The sequence below is a fragment of the Trachypithecus francoisi genome, unplaced genomic scaffold, assembly GCF_009764315.1.
Source record: "Trachypithecus francoisi isolate TF-2019V2 unplaced genomic scaffold, Tfra_2.0 Lachesis_group6, whole genome shotgun sequence".
Classification (NCBI taxonomy): domain Eukaryota; kingdom Metazoa; phylum Chordata; class Mammalia; order Primates; family Cercopithecidae; genus Trachypithecus; species Trachypithecus francoisi.
Window position 1 is genome coordinate 103,066,884 of NW_022681471.1, and position 19,537 is coordinate 103,086,420.

Here is a 19,537-nt window from a genome sequence, read left to right on the forward strand (position 1 = left end):
TAGGAAACCTAGGAATCCACTTCTGGCGCCTTCTAGAAAACGGCCCACTCTTGCTCCTTAAGAAAAGGAAACCCACGTGACTGGGCGAAGGGGGAGAGCCCGGCGACCTGGAGTCAGCGAGGCTGGGGGCCGGGCCAGGGCCGGGCGAGAGCCGGGCGGGGCGCTGGGCTGCTTCAAGGAACTGCCGCGCGCTCGGGGGCGCGGGCTAGCACTGGGCTCCGCCCGCGGGCCAAAGGCGGGGTAGGGGCGGGACAGGCGCGAGCCTCCGGCACTGGGAACTGGAGCCTAAGCCACCAAGTGCTGGCCCTCCGCCCCTCCCCGTTCGGCACCGCCTCCCGCAGCCCGGGGAGGGGCCGGGGCGGAGCGAGCCCGGCCGAGCCGGGCGGAGCGGCTGCGGGCGCGGGCAGAGCGCGGCGCGGGGCCGGCGGCGAAGGTCCGGGGTGGTATCGACGTCTCTGCGGCTGCCGACGACCCCCACCCAGTCGGCCGCCTCCGCCGACCCACCTTGGCCGCGCGGCAGGGGGCGCGCAGAGCCCCGAGGGAGCGAGTCCCCGCGCTTGGCGGCTCGGCGGCTTCCCCCCTTGGGAGGTCCGGCTCCCGGCTCTCCGGACTCTCCTGGCGTCCTCGCCTGCGGCGGGGCAGTCGACAGCGGCTCCCAGGAATGGCTTCGGCGGGCAGCGGCATGGAGGAGGTGCGCGTGTCGGTGCTGACCCCCTTGAAGCTGGTCGGGCTGGTGTGCATCTTTCTGGCGCTGTGTCTGGACCTGGGGGCGGTGCTGAGCCCGGCCTGGGTCACGGCTGACCACCAGTACTACCTGTCCTTGTGGGAGTCCTGCCGGAAACCCGCCAGCTTGGACATCTGGCACTGCGAGTCCACGCTCAGCAGCGGTGAGGGCCCGGCGCGCCGCGACCCCTGCCTCCCGCCCGGGACTGCCTCGCGTCCCACTGCCAGGACAGTCACCACCTGTCCCCACCTCCCCGCGTCCCGTGCCCTGGCCCGTCCCACCCCGTCCAGGCCCTTCTCGGATCCTGGGGCTCCAGCCACCTTCCTGGCCTCCATCCCTCTTCCCTCCACATCCCTGGTCGCCAAACCTAAAGCGACAGCCCACGCCCTCTCCCTCCCCCGTGGCCATTCCTCCTGTTCTGGAGTAACACGTACGCTATTTTGGGTATTTGTTATCATTTGAGGCGAGAGCCATGTGGCTGTGTAAAAAATGCGACGCCTTCCACACCCCCGTTAAAAAAGAAGCAGGCAAAAACTCCCCAACTCCACCGAGATGCTGCGGGGGTTCTCTGTTCGGTCTTCCCCACTCTTTTTTCCCTCCTCTCTCGAGGACGAATTTGCCTAGTGTTCACATTTCTGCCGGTTTCATTCCACCTTATCTGCATTTTCACCAATGTATTACCGTTTGGATTTTATTTCCTTACGTTTTTGATGGATATGAAGAGTTGGGAGAGGGACAGGCTTATTTTCCTTTCCTTTTTTGGTGACGCCGCCGTTGATTGTGAGTTGCCTTTCTTTCTCTGCCACTCTGAGTAACTCTTCTCTCCTCCAGACCTTTCTTTTCTCCATGAGCTACTCACAGATGCCTAGAAAGTTGTGCTTTATTCCGCCAGCGCTGAAAGCTGCAAACGGATAAGATGGGGGTGGTAAGTGGAGAGTAAGGTAGCTACTGAGGTTACCAGTCTCCAGGGGGCTTTACGGCTTTACGCCCTCCCTGACCCTCCAGTTGCCTTCCCTGGCGCCCCAGTTATGCCCTTAGCAGAAATCTGTCAACTTATGATTTCTTGCTACACATCCCTTCCTTTCTAATTTTGATTCTTCAACTGCTGGTGTCAGCGCAGAGAAAGGGGAATAAAGGGAGAGGACCTGCCGGCGATTTTCTTTCTCTCCCTCTCTCTCTCTCTCTCTCTCACACACACACACACACACACACTCACACACACACACCCCCACACACACATAGACACCTGAGAAACTCATTACATTCCTTCCAGTTTCATGTCTTCTCGGGACTATTTATAAAGCTTTCCTGGAAACGTTTCAAGTTGTAACAAAGTTGAAATAGCACAAAAAGCCGCAAAAATCTGATTTTCCTTTGTCTTTGGTTTCCTGTTATAACACAGATTAGTTCATTTGATTAAGTTTCTTCTGTAAATTTAATTTTGTGTTTAAAAAAGGCTTTTTCTTTGATACTACCTCAAAATTCCCATTGAAGGGTTTCCTCTTTGTTGGTTAATTCACTGTGGAGGGAACTGGTTGGCAGCAGGAGGTCAACATTTAGGTCCCTCAATTCTTTCAGGGTTGGCTGTTTACAACTAAAGATAAAATAAATCGGCAGAATTTCTTTCTTTGGTAACCAGGGGATCCAAATAAACTTTGGCGAAAATATCTCCTTTCCCCTCTTCAATAATAAAATTTATGTAGGAATGACAGTTTCTGCACGTCTCCTTAGCAACGTGAATGTTTTGCCCCTTTCTCTCTGTCTCCTGAAATAATAGCCCCCTGATGGCATAAAGACTTTTCAGATAGGTTAGAGAAACCAGTTTCAACTCACATTTGCTTTTAGGCCAGTATCCATTTTTCTTGGCCAGGAATGTAGGGAATGGGGAGAAGCCAGCTCGAGTTTGTAGAGCAACATACAGTGTTTGCTAACCTTTTCTTAATTGCCTCCATACCCATTTATCTCAGCTTTTTTCCTCTCTAGTCAAGGAAATATGGAGACACAAGCCTAATGCAAATATAGCGGTAATATCACTCTGCAGAGTAAAAATCAAAGGCAGGCCCAGTTTGGGATTTTTCCCCGTTTATTCTACCCCCTTGCTGAAAGTCATAGCCCAGTGTATATTTTTATTTGTGTTTCTGAAAATCAACTTTCATCCTATCTTGCCTTAAAAAAAATAGTTTTCAGCCCAGATAAAGTAGAATTCATAAGCAAATGGGTAAAAAGTAGAGATGGTTTTGTTAGAGGTTTTCTGGAACAAGTTCTTGACTTTCTGTATATATAATAGCAGTTCATTTTTTGCTCTCCACGGTGATGGTGGGACGCAGGGCGGGGGTGGAGGAAAGGAAACAAGATATGGAAAATTGCTCTGTGTCCCCACTTTACAAAATGTGCTTTCTTATGTTATGTGAACTTGAAGCTTCTCTCCACCAGTGTTTTGAAAGGAAGGGGAATGCCCGAATCAAAACCAGCAGTGCTTTTCTTGTCTGTTCCAAAGGGCAAGCAGCTTTTTTCAGTCTGTTTGCTGTGTGGAGGAGCAGAAAACAGGGAGGGAAATGTCTTCTGTGAAGATATTAAGAGATCCACATCTTTGTCTTTCAAAATAAATTACCTTGGGAGGAACCACCAAGGACAATTTTACTGAAGGCCCTTCACCAGGATATTTAAGGCTTAATTAAAAATGTTTGTCTTAATTAGAATTAAAACTGCTGTGAAAAGGCAGGCCTGTATTTACTGAAGGAGCATTTCAGGAATGTTTCTACTCACAATAGTATGCCCTACTTAGACCCAGTTTCCACTGAAACTTTCCCCTAAGCCATTATTTTTAAACTTGCATTTTAATTTTGGTACCAAATGTGCATCGTTTGCTGTTTATAACCTGTTTTATGATTTTAAGCAAAAGTAGAACCATGCCTCTTGTGTTCTGGTGTATTGAAGGTTGCGTCAGCTCTTCTAGTACGAACCAGTAATCCGGTTGTCAGTCAGCCGTAATGCTTTTCTCTGGTGTCCCAATTCAATGTATGGAGGACAGTTGAGGCACTCATCTTAAGTTCTAAGTGTTCCAAAAAGACATATGAGAAAGCGGCTAATTGACTGTGATTAATGGTGGAAAGAAAAAAAAATAAAGTGTGCTTGTTAGGAAGTTTAGAATACGCAGTACTCACATGGCTGCCGGCCACAGAATTCTTTCTTAGGATAGTTTTCCCTGGTACTGTTTTGGGGAACCTTTTAATAAACCTTAAATCTTACACAAATCATAGTAATATTTTACACTTCTGCTTAGTCACATTTAGTTTGCTAACTTTATTTCTAGGACATAGTTGCTAGGGTTTCACAGCAATTACAAGAATCCTTAGTGTAAATAGGATAGGCACAAGTGTATACAGAATGCTGATGCCCTAAATTTGATATCAAATGTGCTGTATAACCTCTAAGGAGACTTTACGTTTCTTCTTTACAATGTGTAAATACATAGCTATTTCATATAAAGCATATTGCTTTTTCGTGTCTGTAATTTGTTGACTAAGCAAAAAGCAAGGACATACACATGGCCAAATGAATACTTTTACTAACAGTCATTTAGGGATATAACACATTCATTTTTCTGTTTTATCATCCACAAAATACTTGATCAAATAGTACCTTTTTCAAGGGATATTGTTAACATCATTCACATACTATCCTAAAAATAGCTGCATTTGTAACATGAGTCACTGGTAGTTTTGAAATGGCAGTATACCGTATGCTAATCACAGGTGAATATTATTATTCTAATTGACAAGAAATTCTTTTTAGGGTGCTTTATATGTAGATCTTTTTTTAACTTCAGTATAAAAAGCTACTTTAAAAGGAATTTATAAGAAAGCCTATCTTAGGTGTTAAAGATAAATGGAACTGCCTAACCACCTGCAAGTCTTAGCAAATCTGAGATATAGTGATTCTGAGTTCAAACATGTTTCACCTGTTCATATTTTGCATTTATTCCTTAATTCAAAAACACGGTTTCATTAGGAAACCTCACAATGTGATTTGCTCCAGGGAAGGTTCAGCTTGTTGCTTGAAATGTGTTAGTATTGATGCATTTTCACAAATAGCCCAGCAAGCCTGGAAGTCACCATCATTATACCCACTTCTAACTTCCTTGAAAAGAACATAAGAAGAATAAATGCAGTTTTCTTTAACCTAGACAGCATAGACGGGTGGACAGTTAGGAGTACCAGAGAGCACCAAAACTTTCTCTACTGATAAGCCAGAGAAAACCAAGTATAACTTATTTCAAGATTTTCCTGATGACTTTCTGTTACTGTCTTTTAAATTTTCAAGTTCCTTAGATTTACTTTTACAAAGGACATTTCAATTTGTGAACAGATATAATTTTTCTTTTGCTCACATTCTTAGAAGGATTGTAATCCCCAGGGAGCCACTTAGCTGAATCTTGGCAGCTAAGGGATTTGATGGGTGTGGGAAAAGCCTGGCCTTTAATAAAACATTTCAAAACCAAACAAAAACAAACAAAAGCATATCTCAAGCAATAGATTTCACCTGCTGCCGGGAATACATTTCAAGAAATTTCCTGCAAGTTTTTGTTTAATAGTAAGACCACTTACAGAGACCACAGGTATAGTCAGTGCTACTAGACGTGTTAGTGAAATGGATATAGACGCTTCAAAATATGTCTCTGGAATAGCTAACCTAAATACCACAGCAGGGAGCTCCCTGAACCTCTTCTGGTTCTGAGGGCTACCCCCAAATAACTAACTGAATAAATAAATAAATACCACAACAAACTTCCATGTGAGCTATGCTAAATTATAATGTAATTCTGTGTCAGAGTAGAGTAGTATTTTGGAGAATTCACGAGACATTGGGTTCTAACTGACCTGAACTTGGCCACTTACCAATCATGTGACCTCATACAACTTAATGTCTGGTTTATCATAAAGATTAAATATAGGAAAGTGCCTGTTTGTTAGTGTTATGTTTCTTCCTAGTTATATATTCAGTAAAACCCAGTGATACTTTTTTTCAACAATTGAAGATTTTTCCCCTTTAAGGAGTAAAGTCTCTGCATTGCATAATGCATTGCATAATGAAGTACCTTGTTAATTTTAAATTTAAATTTTGATATGCATTACCTAGCATGTAACAATGCTCTTGGTTGATCACAAATTTATTATCCTTTTATTCAGTACTATTACAGGCCAGACACCTCAGTTATCCCCAGTGTCACAATAGACTTGCAAGGTAGCTAAAGTTATCCCTATATATTATTGAGGAAACTTTGGATTTTTGTTAAGATTACCAGGGTCTCAATTAACTGGTGGTAAAGACAGATTCTTACCAAGAGTATTCCAGTTGCTAATGCCGGGAAACTAACCACAAAAAAAGTTAGTCATACAAAATAGCCATTTTATTATACTGATGAATTCTGTGGGTCAGGAATTCAGATAGGACATAGTGAGGATGGATGTCTGGAGCCCTTGCTGAAGATAGCTTGAATGGCTAGGAACCGGAACGTCTGGAACTGTAGGGTCATTTTCCAAATGATTTCGCTCACAGGTTTGGCACCTTGGTGGGGAAAGCCGTGAGATACTGGGCAAAGCTGTGACTCTCCCTGGAATGCCTACAGGTGGCCTTTCTAGCATTGTGGTCTTAGGATAGTTGGAATTCTTACAAATTGAGTGAGTCCTGCAGGGCAAGAGTCATAAGAGAGCCAGACTCTCTCTGACCTAGGCTGAGAAATCACACATCTCTTCTACCACATTCAGTTGGTTACAAAGGAGCCATATGGCTAGCTTGGATTTAAGGGAAGGACAATTGAATGCCACCTTTTGATGGAGCAGTGGCAAGGTCACATTGTAGAAGAGAATGTGGGATAGGAGTTGCTGTTGGGCTATGTTTGGAGCATACTGTCTGACGCTGAGTCTAAATGCAAATCTGCATTCTTTATTGCCTTTGAAGAACAACAACAACAAATAGCCAACCAACTTGTCTGTGCTTTGTAGCTTCTGTACTTAAGAACTTTGAATTGATTATATAAATAATGTCTGACTGGGACAGAAACTTCCCTCAGCCAGCATATGGCTTTAATGACTGGTTACTTGTATTTTGGATAGGAGATGGAATGAACTCAAGAACCTAACTTTTCCACAAACAGAGAGATACATATAAAACCTTCCGGAATCTTTGGTTTAGTCTCATACAACCAAGGCTCAAACTGATTATGAATCTGGACTGTAATTTGCTACTTTATGTTGTATGATAAGATTTTACTCTTTTTTTAGAAAGTTGTGAATGTATCTGATGATATGCTTGGTACATGAACACTAAAACATTAAGATTCCAGACAGAAGCCAAGTTTTATAGTGCCAGAGAAGTGTTAGAGTTATTTTTTGTTTGTTTCCTTTTCCTTTGTTTTAATAACATAACTCTTCTCTTGACTACTGTCCATGTATTGAATCACAGAGTTGTAACATGTTTAAAATAGACAAGATTTTTAACATAACCCAGTCTAATCACATTTATTACATGATTAAGGAAAATGAGGAAGGATACAATGTTAAAGACTCAGTAGAGAGGGTACATTTTGCCATAGTATTTTTGGAGGGTTGGTTTTTAAAATGTTCTGTAATATTGTAGGTAACTGTCACTTGGTGTTTGAAGGATTGTTGAATGATGTCATGTATGGCAGTTTGGATGAAGAGGTGAAGGACTGCATGTGAAATAGCCGCCCACTCTTTGTAAGATTATCATCCATGATTTGAATTCACATAGAGGCTGGGCACGGTGGCTCAAGCCTGTAATCCCAGCACTTTGGAAGGCCGAGATGGGCGGATCAAGAGGTCAGGAGATCGAGACCATCCTGGCTAACATGGTGAAACCCCGTCTCTACTAAAAAAAATACAAAAAACTAGCCGGGCGAGGTGGCGGGCGCCTGTAGTCCCAGCTACTCGGGAGGCTGAGGCAGGAGAATGGCGTAAACCCGGGAGGCAGAGCTTGCAGTGAGCTGAGATCCGGCCACTGCACTCCAGCCTGGGCGACAGAGCGAGACTCCATCTCAAAAAAAAAAAAAAAAAAAAGCGTCTGTTCATGTCATTTGCCCGTTCTTAATGGGGTTGTTTATTTTTCTCTTGTAAATTCATTTAAGTTCTTTATAGATGCTGGCTATTAGACCTTTGTCAGATGTATAGCTTGCAAATATTTATCCCATTTTGTAGGTTGTGTACTCTGTTGATAGTTGCTTTTGCTGTGCAGAAACTCTTAACTTTCATTGATCCAATTTTTCAATTATTACTTTTGTTGCAATTGCTTTTGGTGTCTTTGTTATGAAATCTCCGTCCATTCCTGTGTCCAGGATGGTATTGCCTACCTTGTCTTCTAGGGTTGACAACGTAGTTTATAGTTTATGGTTTTGGGTTTTACATTTAAATCTTTAACCCACCTTGAATTGATTTTGTATGTGGTGTAAGAAAAGGGTCAATCTTCTGTATATGCCTAGCCAGTTATCCCAGCATCATTTGTTGAATAAGGAGTCTTTTCTCCATTGCTTGTTTTTGTCAATTTTGTCTAAGTTCACATGGTTGTAGGTGTGCAGCCTTATTTCTGGGCTCTCTATTCTGTTCCATTGGTCTGTATACCTGTTTTTGTACTACTAGTACCATGCTGTTTTAGTTACTGTAGCCCTGTTATATAGTTTGAAGTCAGGTAATGTGATGCCACCGACTTTGTTCTTTTTGTATAGGATTGCCTTTGCTATTCGGGCTCTTTTTTTGGTTCCATATGAATTTGAAAATAGGTTTTCTAGTTCTGTGAAGAATGCCATAGGTAATTTGATAGGAATAGCATTGAATCTGTAGATTCCTTTGGGCAGTATGGCCATGTTAATGCTATTGATTCTTCCTATCCATGAGCATGGAATGTTTTTCCATTTGTTTGTGTCTTCTGTGCTTTATTTGAGCAGTGTTTTATAATTATCCCTGTAGATATTTCTCGCCCCTGGTTAGCTGCATTCCTAGATATTTTATTTTATTTTTATTTTTTTGTGGCAATTGCAAATGGGATTGCCTTCATGATTTGGCTCTCGGCTTGGCTAACAATAGCTTAATTTTAAGTTGAATAAGAGTTCCCAAAATTATGTGGAAGTCAACTATGTTAAGTTTCTTAAATTGATTAAATGAATATTAATTTTTCATTCAACAACTTAATTGCATTCTGGCTTTATTAAAAATATGTATTAATTTATCAAAAAAGATAGAATGTTCTTTCAGCAGAATTTCAGCCTCTCACATTAAAGGCACTGACAGTTAAATTTTACTAATCTTTTCAAACTATTGGTTCACCTCCCTTGAAAATTAGACAAGGACACCTTTCCTTAACATTTTTACTCCTAGGTTTATGTGTGATTTGGGGACACTTGTAGATCATCAATTTTCTATTCTAATCATGGACACCAAGGACTCTCACTTAAAAATGTATAACGAAACATCCATGCTCTTCCAAAGAACCAGGAAAAAATATCTATATTACCTTTGTCTCTATCAGCTTATTGACTGTTATGAGGTTTAAAATGATATTTTAATGAGACATGTTTCAAAAGATCACAAATATTTATGCTTTCTGTTCAAAATGTGTGTTTATCAGGCAAAACCATGTTAAAAAAATAGAAGTTGAGACCCCTGAATTACTTACTCTCTGTACATAAAAAGGGACAGACACAAAATAACTCAAATTTTCATCAAAGAAGATTTTATTGCCATCATGTTTAAGGTCCCTAAACCAAATATTCACCAGAATGCTGCCATGATACTCTGTGAATGAAGCCTAGAATCAATTCTTAGCTCCTCTGGGTAACTTAAAGGGAGGTACATTCGAGTGCTTCCCTCTATTTTCCCATCTTCTCACATGTACTCAATGAGTTAACTTCATTGAAACATAGTCATTGATTTTCTAGCAGGGGGTAGACATTATTCTGATACAATGTCAGCCAGTTAGTCAGTGTTCCAGGCATTGTGGAAGGTAGTGAGAATAAAATGATGAGTGAAACAAATGGTGTGTTTTAAACAAATTATTAATAATTAAATAAATGTGCAAAGTGCTGTGAAGGAGGAAACAAAGGTTCTATTTTTGCAGCGGGGCATTAAGAAGGAGCTGATGGGAGTAGTAGCTTTGCCAGTTTTATTCCTCTGTATTTACTAAAGGAATATCTTAATACTCATCGTGGCCGGCTGGCTGGCTTTCTTCATTCTACTCTTTGATTATTCTTAGCTCCCCTAAACCCATCACAGTAACTTTAGTTGCTTAAAGGAAGTTTCACCCACTCCTAATCCTGGAGTAGTAGGTTTTCTTTGTGCTTTTCAAAATAATCAAGTTTTCCTAGTTGTAACCTAATTCGGTTTTTATTCAAAGAGTGAAAAAAGAGCAATGTTCAAAATACCAAAGTCATCACAACTTGGTAGAAATACCATGATGAGAAATTATTATTGAAAAATACCAGTACCTGTTAGATAACACTAGTTACCATCAAATGCTAATGAAAGCTTTCAAAGATGGTGTATGGTAAGAAACAGCAGTCATTAGAGATGATAGTGTCTTTCTTTTTGTCCACATACTGGAACTTGCCTTAATAGCAAGGCTCTTTGCTAAATACTGTATTCAAATGGTTTTATTTGAGGAAAAAACACCATATGTTATTGTGGTTAGATTATTAATTACATTTCCACTGAATTGTCTAAGAATTCTATGAAGCAGCTAAAATGTTCCTTTATTTGTTAAAAATAAAAAGTATGTGTATTTTTTTTTCTAACATCAACATAAAACAGCTCCAAGATCTTGAATGAAATTGTCATTGTTAAACACTAGTAACACCCGTCTGGCATTTTGGACAACCGGGATTTTCCAAAATTTGGCAAAATTAACATGCATTTTGGTCATTAGGGTAATTGCATCATCTGTTTGGATGGTTACCTGGGGTCATTTATGTCTGTAGTTTAAAATCAGGTTAGCACCATACTTTGGAGGCAGTCTGTATCTGTGAATGGGCCTAAAGGGTAGCTTTTGAAATCAAATTGTTGCCAGCCTGATTACTACTATGGATACCTAACATAGTTGCTTTTGCAAACATCTATTTTGTTTTGTGTGTCACAACACACATAGTATTTATATCGTAAATGTATAAAATACAAATAGTTACTTGCCTTATATCGGATAGAAAGGCTGTATCCTCATATACAAAGAAATATTTCTTTGCCTAAGAAAAATTATAGTTTTGATATCAGTTGTTTTAATAAAAGAAGTGGTCATTTTAATTATTGAAATTAGAACCGGAATTCATTTGGCTGCCTTTCTTTGTGTCTACATCACAGAGTGGTGGAAAATTAATGCAGTATCGACAAATTTAGGTCGGAATGCAACTTAGCCAACAAACCAAGATTTAAACTGCCTCAGTAACGGTTTCAGTTTTCCACTTCATTAGTCACATGCAGACTAACTTTTAAAAGTTAAGTAGATCATTTGATACCTTTAGAAGTAGTTAGGCTAAGTTTATATTTCTACACAAAATAGCATTCATTCTTTGTACGTGAGGATACAGCCTTCCTATCCAAACTCAGAAATATGTAGCATTAATATTAAGAAAAAATCTTTAGTTACATTTGGTGAAAATAATTAAATGCCATAATTTCTGACAAAGTGAGCTAGTTGGGAAAAAGACATAGTCTTTGGTGAATAGATGGATAATTTAGGGAATGTGAGTTTGAAATATTCTTCTGTATCTGAGCTTTTTTGTTTTTTTGCCTTTAGTACTAAACCATCCCACTATTTCCAGTTTCTGATGATAGAATGGGATTAGCAATACTAACTTAACTAAGTTCTCAACAATATAATTTAAATGTTTTGCTATAAATATGTCCTACAAATGAATACAAGTATTTAGAAAAGCTGAATGTTTAATGGGAATGAGCGAAAATAATCCAGTCTGTGTGGGTGAATTAGGGAGAATTTGTATATAACTTGTAATTCAAGATGATAGGGAAAAATCATTGTTCTAACTTGTCTAGCGAATTATTTTATTACAGTTATAGATATCATTTTGGATAATATAATTTCCTTTTGTGGGCGTTCAAAAATGAAAATACAAGTGCCAGTCTGACAAATGAGAACGTGATTTAAAAATCAGTGTTTTAATTTGTGATGAGAATTATAGAAAAGGGAGAATCATCCATAAAAACAACAGAATACATTGAGGGAAATACTACCCACCTAAACAGTAGGACTTCTGTTTCTAAGGTTAAAAACATATTTTTCCATTGCTTTTAAATTGTATCTAATTTTCTAAAGGAAATAGCCATTGTGTGCTCAGGGATTTACATATACTAGAATGAATCTCAGCATATAACCAATAGCTACAGAGGTAAATAAATTAGCCAGTGTTTGACAAGTGAAATTTTTCTAAATGAGGTGAGTGGAGGCAGAAAGCTTTAGGAACTGGTTTTGTGTGTTGCCCTTGGCTCGAAAATATGGAAAACGTATCCTCGTTAAAATTCTGTCCTTTCTGAAAATTGGAAGTGACTTTTGATCATGAATTCCCCAAGGGAATGACAATTCTCCATTTGGACAATTATAATGTGGTCCATAGAATTTTCATAATGCAGTGGCGATTTCAGACCAGTCTCATATGTTACACTGCTAAAGTAAGTCAGCACGATTCTGCAGAATACTAAACCATTTATAGACATTGGAAACTCTGATGCCACCTAATAAAAATACCTTGAAAGAGGACTTGAAATCAGTTCCTGAGTTGCATCTTAATGTTGAACTCGATGGTGTAGTATAGGGACTGCCTGATTTTTATCCTGTAACTGCAAGAGGAATATAACATTATGCATATATATTTTCCTGGCTTTTTTTTGTTTGTTTTTTCATTTTACTTTTTTTTTTTTTCTGTTATAGAAAACACTAGTAGAGAAGGGTACACTTATTTTGAGCTTCCACTTCTTTGGGTGCAGTTTGAATGCCCCCAGTGTGTCACTGTGTCAGTTTTGCCAAAATTCTCTTGCGAGAACCTGACACGTAACATGGCAGCCTGATTTCAGGTTTGCTCTTCAGATCCAAAACACGCCTCCCGGCCCATTCGAACTCTCACCAATTTATCAAACAAGGATGTATGTTATTTCCTCAAAACTGATTTCACCTGTTCTCTGTGGTCTCAGAAATCAAACTCAGATTTCCAATCAGCTGGCCTGACATTGAACAATGGCCCGTTTTAATTGTGCAGAGCACTGCAATTTGTAAAACAGCACCATGGTCACTGATGTTCTGCAGGTCTGGTTTATGTTTACTGTTCCACTATAGTATTGGTATATTATTTATAGAAACGTAGAAAACTAATGCGGAGTAATAAATCTTTATAGACTCTTAACACCTGATCTGACTAAATACCGTGAAGGCTATAATTGGACAACTGAGATTGATATAGAAATTAACTGATTGTGAAAACTTAAAATGCATGACTTTTTTGAATAAATGGTGCTGGAAACAGAGAATTTTATGAAATTTTAATTTGTTTTGCAAACACTGAGTGTAGGTTAGCAAATATTTGTGGCATGCAAATCTTTTAGTGGAAAAGTCAGGGTAGAACAAGTTTTCTGGTCACTTACAATATTACTGTAAAATTGTCCAAGTCTTATGTATATATTCTTGCTAAATCTAGTATTGGATTTCGGATGGTAAGTAAATATCTGTCCAACTGTGTCAATATAAAGCCCAGCCTATTATTTTAATGGCCATTAGTAGGTGTCTATAAAATATTTTTCGCTTTTTATTTTCACTCCCCATACTTTAGTCTTGTTCAGTAAGAGAGAGGGAAATGGTAACTGGCTGATTTACACAGTCCCTGATTTTAGTTCACCTCTTAGGCTGGCGCTATTATTTGGGCAATGGATTCTAGTTGTTTACTGAAAGAGATATGATGCCACAGGCCCTGTTTGCAGCTCCAAAGTACCCACACTGAACCTTGAAATGCACCTCGGACCTCCTTGACTATGACAGCCATATCGAACCACTTTTTCAGCTTCCTGATTGAGGTTAAACTGATCAGCAATTTAAAGTTTTGGTTCTGGGCAACTGGCCTGAGTGAATCATTCCAAATGGATATAATGACAACAATTCTAAAATTTGGCACCATTCGCCAGGGATATAGTCTCAATAATCCAGTCTAAGCCCCAGGTTTTGGCCAGAACAGTGGCAGTCATGGCCCATTTCTAGTTTCTTTTGGAAAATAAAATGACTTTTCTGTTTGAGCAGGCATATCTCTGGTTGTGAACCAAAGGAAAGGTAGAAGTATCACAACAGTGGTAATGCTGAGGCTTCTCCTTGTTGACTTTACATCTAGGATAACTTTGTCATTAGCTACAACCTCAGTGCTGAAAATAAACATAGGACATTTAGAAGAAAATCCAGAACTGGTTACATTTATCTACATTTTAGAAGTATCTCCTATGCGATAGGAGGTTCTTTTTCTAATTAGGTTCTAGTCCCTTTTACTAACTTTTATTCTCCTGGTGCTTTCTACTATAGCATTTTACTCGTTTTCCAAATGAAATGAAGAATTACTATATTGAGGAAATGTAAAAAATGCGATTAGGAATTTTTTGGAATTTTCTGTCGCTATATTGGTTAAGCATCACTTTGCACTCCTGTATTATTCATTTATTAAATTAACTTCATTGTGTGTTTTGTAGTTTAAGAGATCTTTACCTAGAAAAAAGTTCAACATTTGAAATGCTATATGAAGTATAGTGGTTAGCAAACAGCAGCTCAGCCATGGAGTCCAAAACAACCCACCACCTGTTTTTGTAGATTAAGTTTTATTGGTTCCGGGCTCAGTGGCTCATGCCTGTAATCCCAGCACTTTGGGAGGACATGGCGGGTGGATCACTTGAAGTCAGGAGTTTGAGACCAGCCTGACCAACATGGCGAACCCGGTCTCTACTAAAAATACAAAAATTAGCTGGGCGTGGTGGTGCATTCCTGTAATCCCTGCTACTTGGGAGGCTGAGGCATGAGAATCACTTGAACCCAGGAGACGGACGTTGCAGTGAGCCGAGATCGTGCCACTGCACTCCAGCCTGGGTGACAGAGTGAGACTCTGTCTCAAAAAAATAAATAAATAAGTTTTATTGGGACACAGCCAGCTTGTTTACACATTGTCTATGGCTCCTTTCACACTATCGTGCAGAGTTGAGTGGGTACAACAGAGACCATAAATCATAAATCCAAAAATATTTCTCATCTGACCCTTTATACGGAAAGTTTGCTAATCATTTTCTACCTTAGTCTATCTTTACAAAATGCAAAACAACGTGTATTTTAGCTATTTTTTTGAGGATGTTTAAAATAGAGAAAAGTGATCAAAATTAATTCCTGTTTGAATTATGGCTGAAAGTGAACAGTCAAATGTGTGGCATTTTTTTTTTTTCGCATTGAGCTATATGAAAGAGCTTATCAGGAAAAAGAGATCTGTTGCACTTTCAGTTTAAGATATTTTATATGGGTAGATAGTCACATTTTGATTTAAATGAAGCCAATGCTTTAAAGTTTTTACTTATGTAAAATAATTTAGGATAAGTTGCTAACAGTAATAATCATTCTATAAAATAATAGACCAACTAGAACATATTCGGCATAGGCTTTCTTAAACTCTCCAGGAACTGGATGGATGGATGGATGGATTTTATTTTTTTCATTGTACACTTTTATATAATTAAACTTTGACTTTTTTAATGCAGAAATTTCAATTTACACACCTGTTTTTAGAAGAATTTCCATCATGCCAAAGTGCAATATAATTGTTTACTTGTATAAACTTTTCCCAAGAAATTTAGAGACTTCAAATGTAAGGACTATATATATATATATATATATTTTTTGGCTTTTTAATTCAATGCTACATGCTGTTATGGAATAAAAAAGCCCAGTATGGCTATCCTTTTAACTTCTACTTAAAAGGCAGATATACTTTTGTTTGAAGTTGTATCGCTTTGTTACAAATAGATGGCATTAAAAAGATGCTCTCCACTTTGTTGTGATTCATCTTTATATTTTAAGAAGTTTGGATTTGTTCTATTTTCCCCTTGTTTGTTTCTTGATTGCAGTGCAAGTTCTAGCTGAGAGCCTGTGAAGCATCCACAATTTCGTAGGAGGAGAGGATGTGGAAGAGGATGCTTGAGGCAGGGATATACAAATATAAATAAAAGAAAATCTTAGGGTATTGGCAATTCCTCTGCTCATCGTTTATCCTACCATAACAAAGAGTGTATTTTGGAAGCTTTCTGGGGGGATAATTTCAGAGGGAAGCATCAAAATACCATGACTTCTGGACTTAGGATAGAATCTATTGCAATTTAATGATAGATTAAAATCCACTTGCATTTTCTGCACTTACATTAAATTGAGGGCCAGAAGAGGCACTTGGGGCTTTTAAACAACTGCTGCTCTCCATAGTATAGTTTTATATGATGTTTTCCAACCTATATAGTACTTTCATAGATTCCCTTTGTCTCTTTTGAGAGATTATTTTACCATTCTTATGAATGGAAAATGAGCCAGTTTTTCATCATATTATTTCTACATTTTTGTTTTATAAGAAATGAGTGCATTTCAATAAGGTTTATGTGTCACTAAGAGTGTGAGAACAGAGGCCTGCACATAACAAGTGATCAGTATATGCTTACTGTTTCCGTGTATGAATGAAGGGGCTGAGCAGCCATTCAGAGTCCCTTCTGGCTCCCTGGGAATACTTAATTTTAGAAACTACACCCGTGGTGGTAAATACAACAGTGAGACTAGAATCAAATAAAAAAGAAGTGGAAAAAACAAACAATATTCCTGATGCTAATTTGATGGGGAGTTGTTTTAGAGGGAGTGGAGGAGAGACAAATAAAAACTTTGGAGATTTTTATGTGATTAAGGAAGGCTTTCTAAGAAATAGCAATAAAAAAAGAATATACTACTGTCGCATGCAACAACATGGATGAATATGAGAAACTTAAAAACCAGACGCAAAATAGTTGATACCATTTATATGAAGTTTAAGAATAGGCAAAACTCCATCTGTGGTGACGGATGTCCTCAGTAGCCCAGGTGGGAGGGTCATTATTGACTGGGGAAGGGGCGCAAGAGAACAATCTGGGTGATAGAAATGTCCTGTATTTTAATCTGGATGGTGTATAAATATCTATAAAAATTCATCTACTTCTCTACTTTCTATACTTAAGATTTGTGAACTTTATTGCTCAATAAAAATTTAAATCATAATAATATTGAAAATAGGTCATGGAGGGGACACTTGATTTAACATGAATACGTAATAGAGTCCTTGGAAGAAAATCCTAGCAAACCCCTGGTCTAAAAACTCTGCTGAGCTTAGCATAGGAGACTTTTCTGAATAAGTACATTTCCTATTCATTTTTGTTGCAAAACATTTGAAACGCCAAAGGATGCTTAGCATGCGGTAAAATCACATCTGTTGAGCCACTGCAAGGTGAAGGCTGCTGAATATAGTTATGTTGATTCTTTGAGGACTTACCACTCAAAAACAATTTCTTTTTTCTTTCCAGATTGGCAGATTGCTACTCTGGCTTTACTCCTGGGCGGTGCTGCCATCATTCTCATTGCATTCCTGGTGGGTTTGATTTCTATCTGCGTGGGATCTCGAAGGCGTTTCTATAGACCTGTTGCGGTCATGCTTTTTGCAGCAGGTAAACAGATTTATTCCTTTTAAATGAGCATTAAAGTTTCATGAACCTTTCTACCATCCTCCTTTCTTATGCAGAAGAGGTATGTGTTTGCTGTATTACATAAAAATTGAGAGGCATTTACTATATTTTTAAGGTAACTTGGCTAAAGCTTTATCAGATTATAAGTTTTCAGTGTGTTAAGCATTTCACAGAACACAATGGCAGTCTCTAAACCTCTAACTAAAGCATGAATAAATAATACTGCCTGACAGGGCTATTACCTTAGAAATTGCAGCAGGTGTATTTACTAACAGTCTTTTTTTACATCCAGTTTTTTCCCCATTTTTTACTGCTTCCCTGGTGATCTTAAGGCAGCATTATTTTTTCTGATAAGGAACTGAAAACAAATTCCAAAATGTGTACCCTTAAAGCTGTATATCTCTTTGAAAATAAACATAGTTATCCTGAAAATGTGTGATGTATAACTCCAACCATTAGACAAGTCAATTATATGAAGTCAATTGTATGTTAATTAATTTATCAACCATCATTCTATGAAGCAAAGCTTGGATTAAAGTATCAACCAATGAAATGAAAAGAGAGGGGACTGTTTAGAAAAGGGGCTTGCAGACTAAAAGCCCAATACATGATTCAATACATGATTTGATGTGAGCTTTAATTTTCATTTATAAAAATACCTTTGAATATATTGTTCTTTTTGACTCAAACTGCAGCATTCTATGGTGCCTTCAATTTACCCTGTCAGTCATATCTGATTTGAAGACTGCAAAATAAGCTTCTGTGACTGTCAATAATGAAGACACTGACAAAACCATCTAGGCTGTTAGATGGATTTTTAAAAGCTGTTTCAAGATTGAAATAGATTAAATTTCTCAGGATTTAAAGGGTAGTTTGAGCTAAAAATACAAAACAGAAGTGTTCTGCTGCCCCCTACTGTTTGTGTTCATTTTCTTATACCCATGAAGGCTGGTCAGAATTGGGGGTGTCATAAAAACGAAGGTCCAAAGGGCTGAAGGAATCCAGAAGTACATCTAATTCAAATCTTTAAGTGACTTGCTCAAGATTGCCTAGTAGCTACTGGCAGACCTGGGCCTGGGAGGCTTCTGAATCTTAATCTAGTGGTTCATTAACCACTGACTCCCTCATTTATGCAACTATTTCTTAGGTGCCTATTATTACAGGCTAAACACAGTAGCAGACACCTATAAAACTGGCCACAGTATCACCACAGATACTCACTAATAGAGTAAAAAGCTTTGAAGTCTTAGTCCCAGTTATTCAGGATGCTGAGATGGGAGAATCACTGGAGTCTGGGAGCTCGAGACTACAGTGAGCCGAGAGCACACCATTGCATTCCCGCCTGGGCAACAGAGTAAGACTCTGTCTCAAGGAAAAAAATAAAATAAAAAGTCTTTTTTTCTGCCGAGACACGTGCAGTACATAAAATCAAAACAGACATATTGCTACTACCGCTTGGAAACTTCTCTGTCTGAGACTTCACACTTACTTGATTTAGTACTCTGTGCTATGCCTGGTACTCATATACACGCAATAAATAGTTTTTGAATGAATGATATAAAAATGACTAAGGCACGTAGCTCATAATCTGGTGGGGTAAAACAGACATGTAAACAAATAAGTAACTGTAATTCAGGTTTTTTTATTTAAGCCATTTCTCTTTTGGAGTCTTAGGAAGCAGCTAGTTTCACGTGACTACAAAGGTAAGACCAAAAGAGCTCAAAAAAGTAATAATTATCAAAAGGATGTTTTTTCATATATTTATGTTTTTACTTATTTAATATGTTGGGCCCCTACACTATACAAGTAGACAATCTTGGTGGTATTACATATACTCAAGGGTTTTTTTTGTTTGTTTGTTTGTTCATTTTTTGGGACCGAGTCTCGCTCTGTCGCCCAGGCTGGAGTGCGGCGGCGCAATCTCTGCTCACTGCAAGCTCCGCCTCCCGGGTTCACGTCATTCTCCTGCCTCAGCCTCCCGAGTAGCTGGGAATACAGGCACCCGCCACCACGTCCGGCTAATTTTTTTGCACTGTTAGTA

General features: G+C 38.9%; 1 protein-coding gene across 1 annotated transcript in view; it reads left to right on the forward strand.

The window, feature by feature from the left end:
* Positions 1–207: 207 nt before the first annotated feature.
* The window catches only part of TMEM47 (transmembrane protein 47), a 29,763-nt gene continuing 10,433 nt past the window's right edge, over positions 208–19,537 (forward strand). Inside the window, exons 1-2 of the mRNA XM_033201334.1 lie at positions 208–887; positions 17,338–17,478. Coding sequence (XP_033057225.1) covers positions 662–887; positions 17,338–17,478 — 367 coding nt within the window. The 5' untranslated portion in view covers positions 208–661. The remainder of the gene's footprint in view (positions 888–17,337; positions 17,479–19,537) is intronic.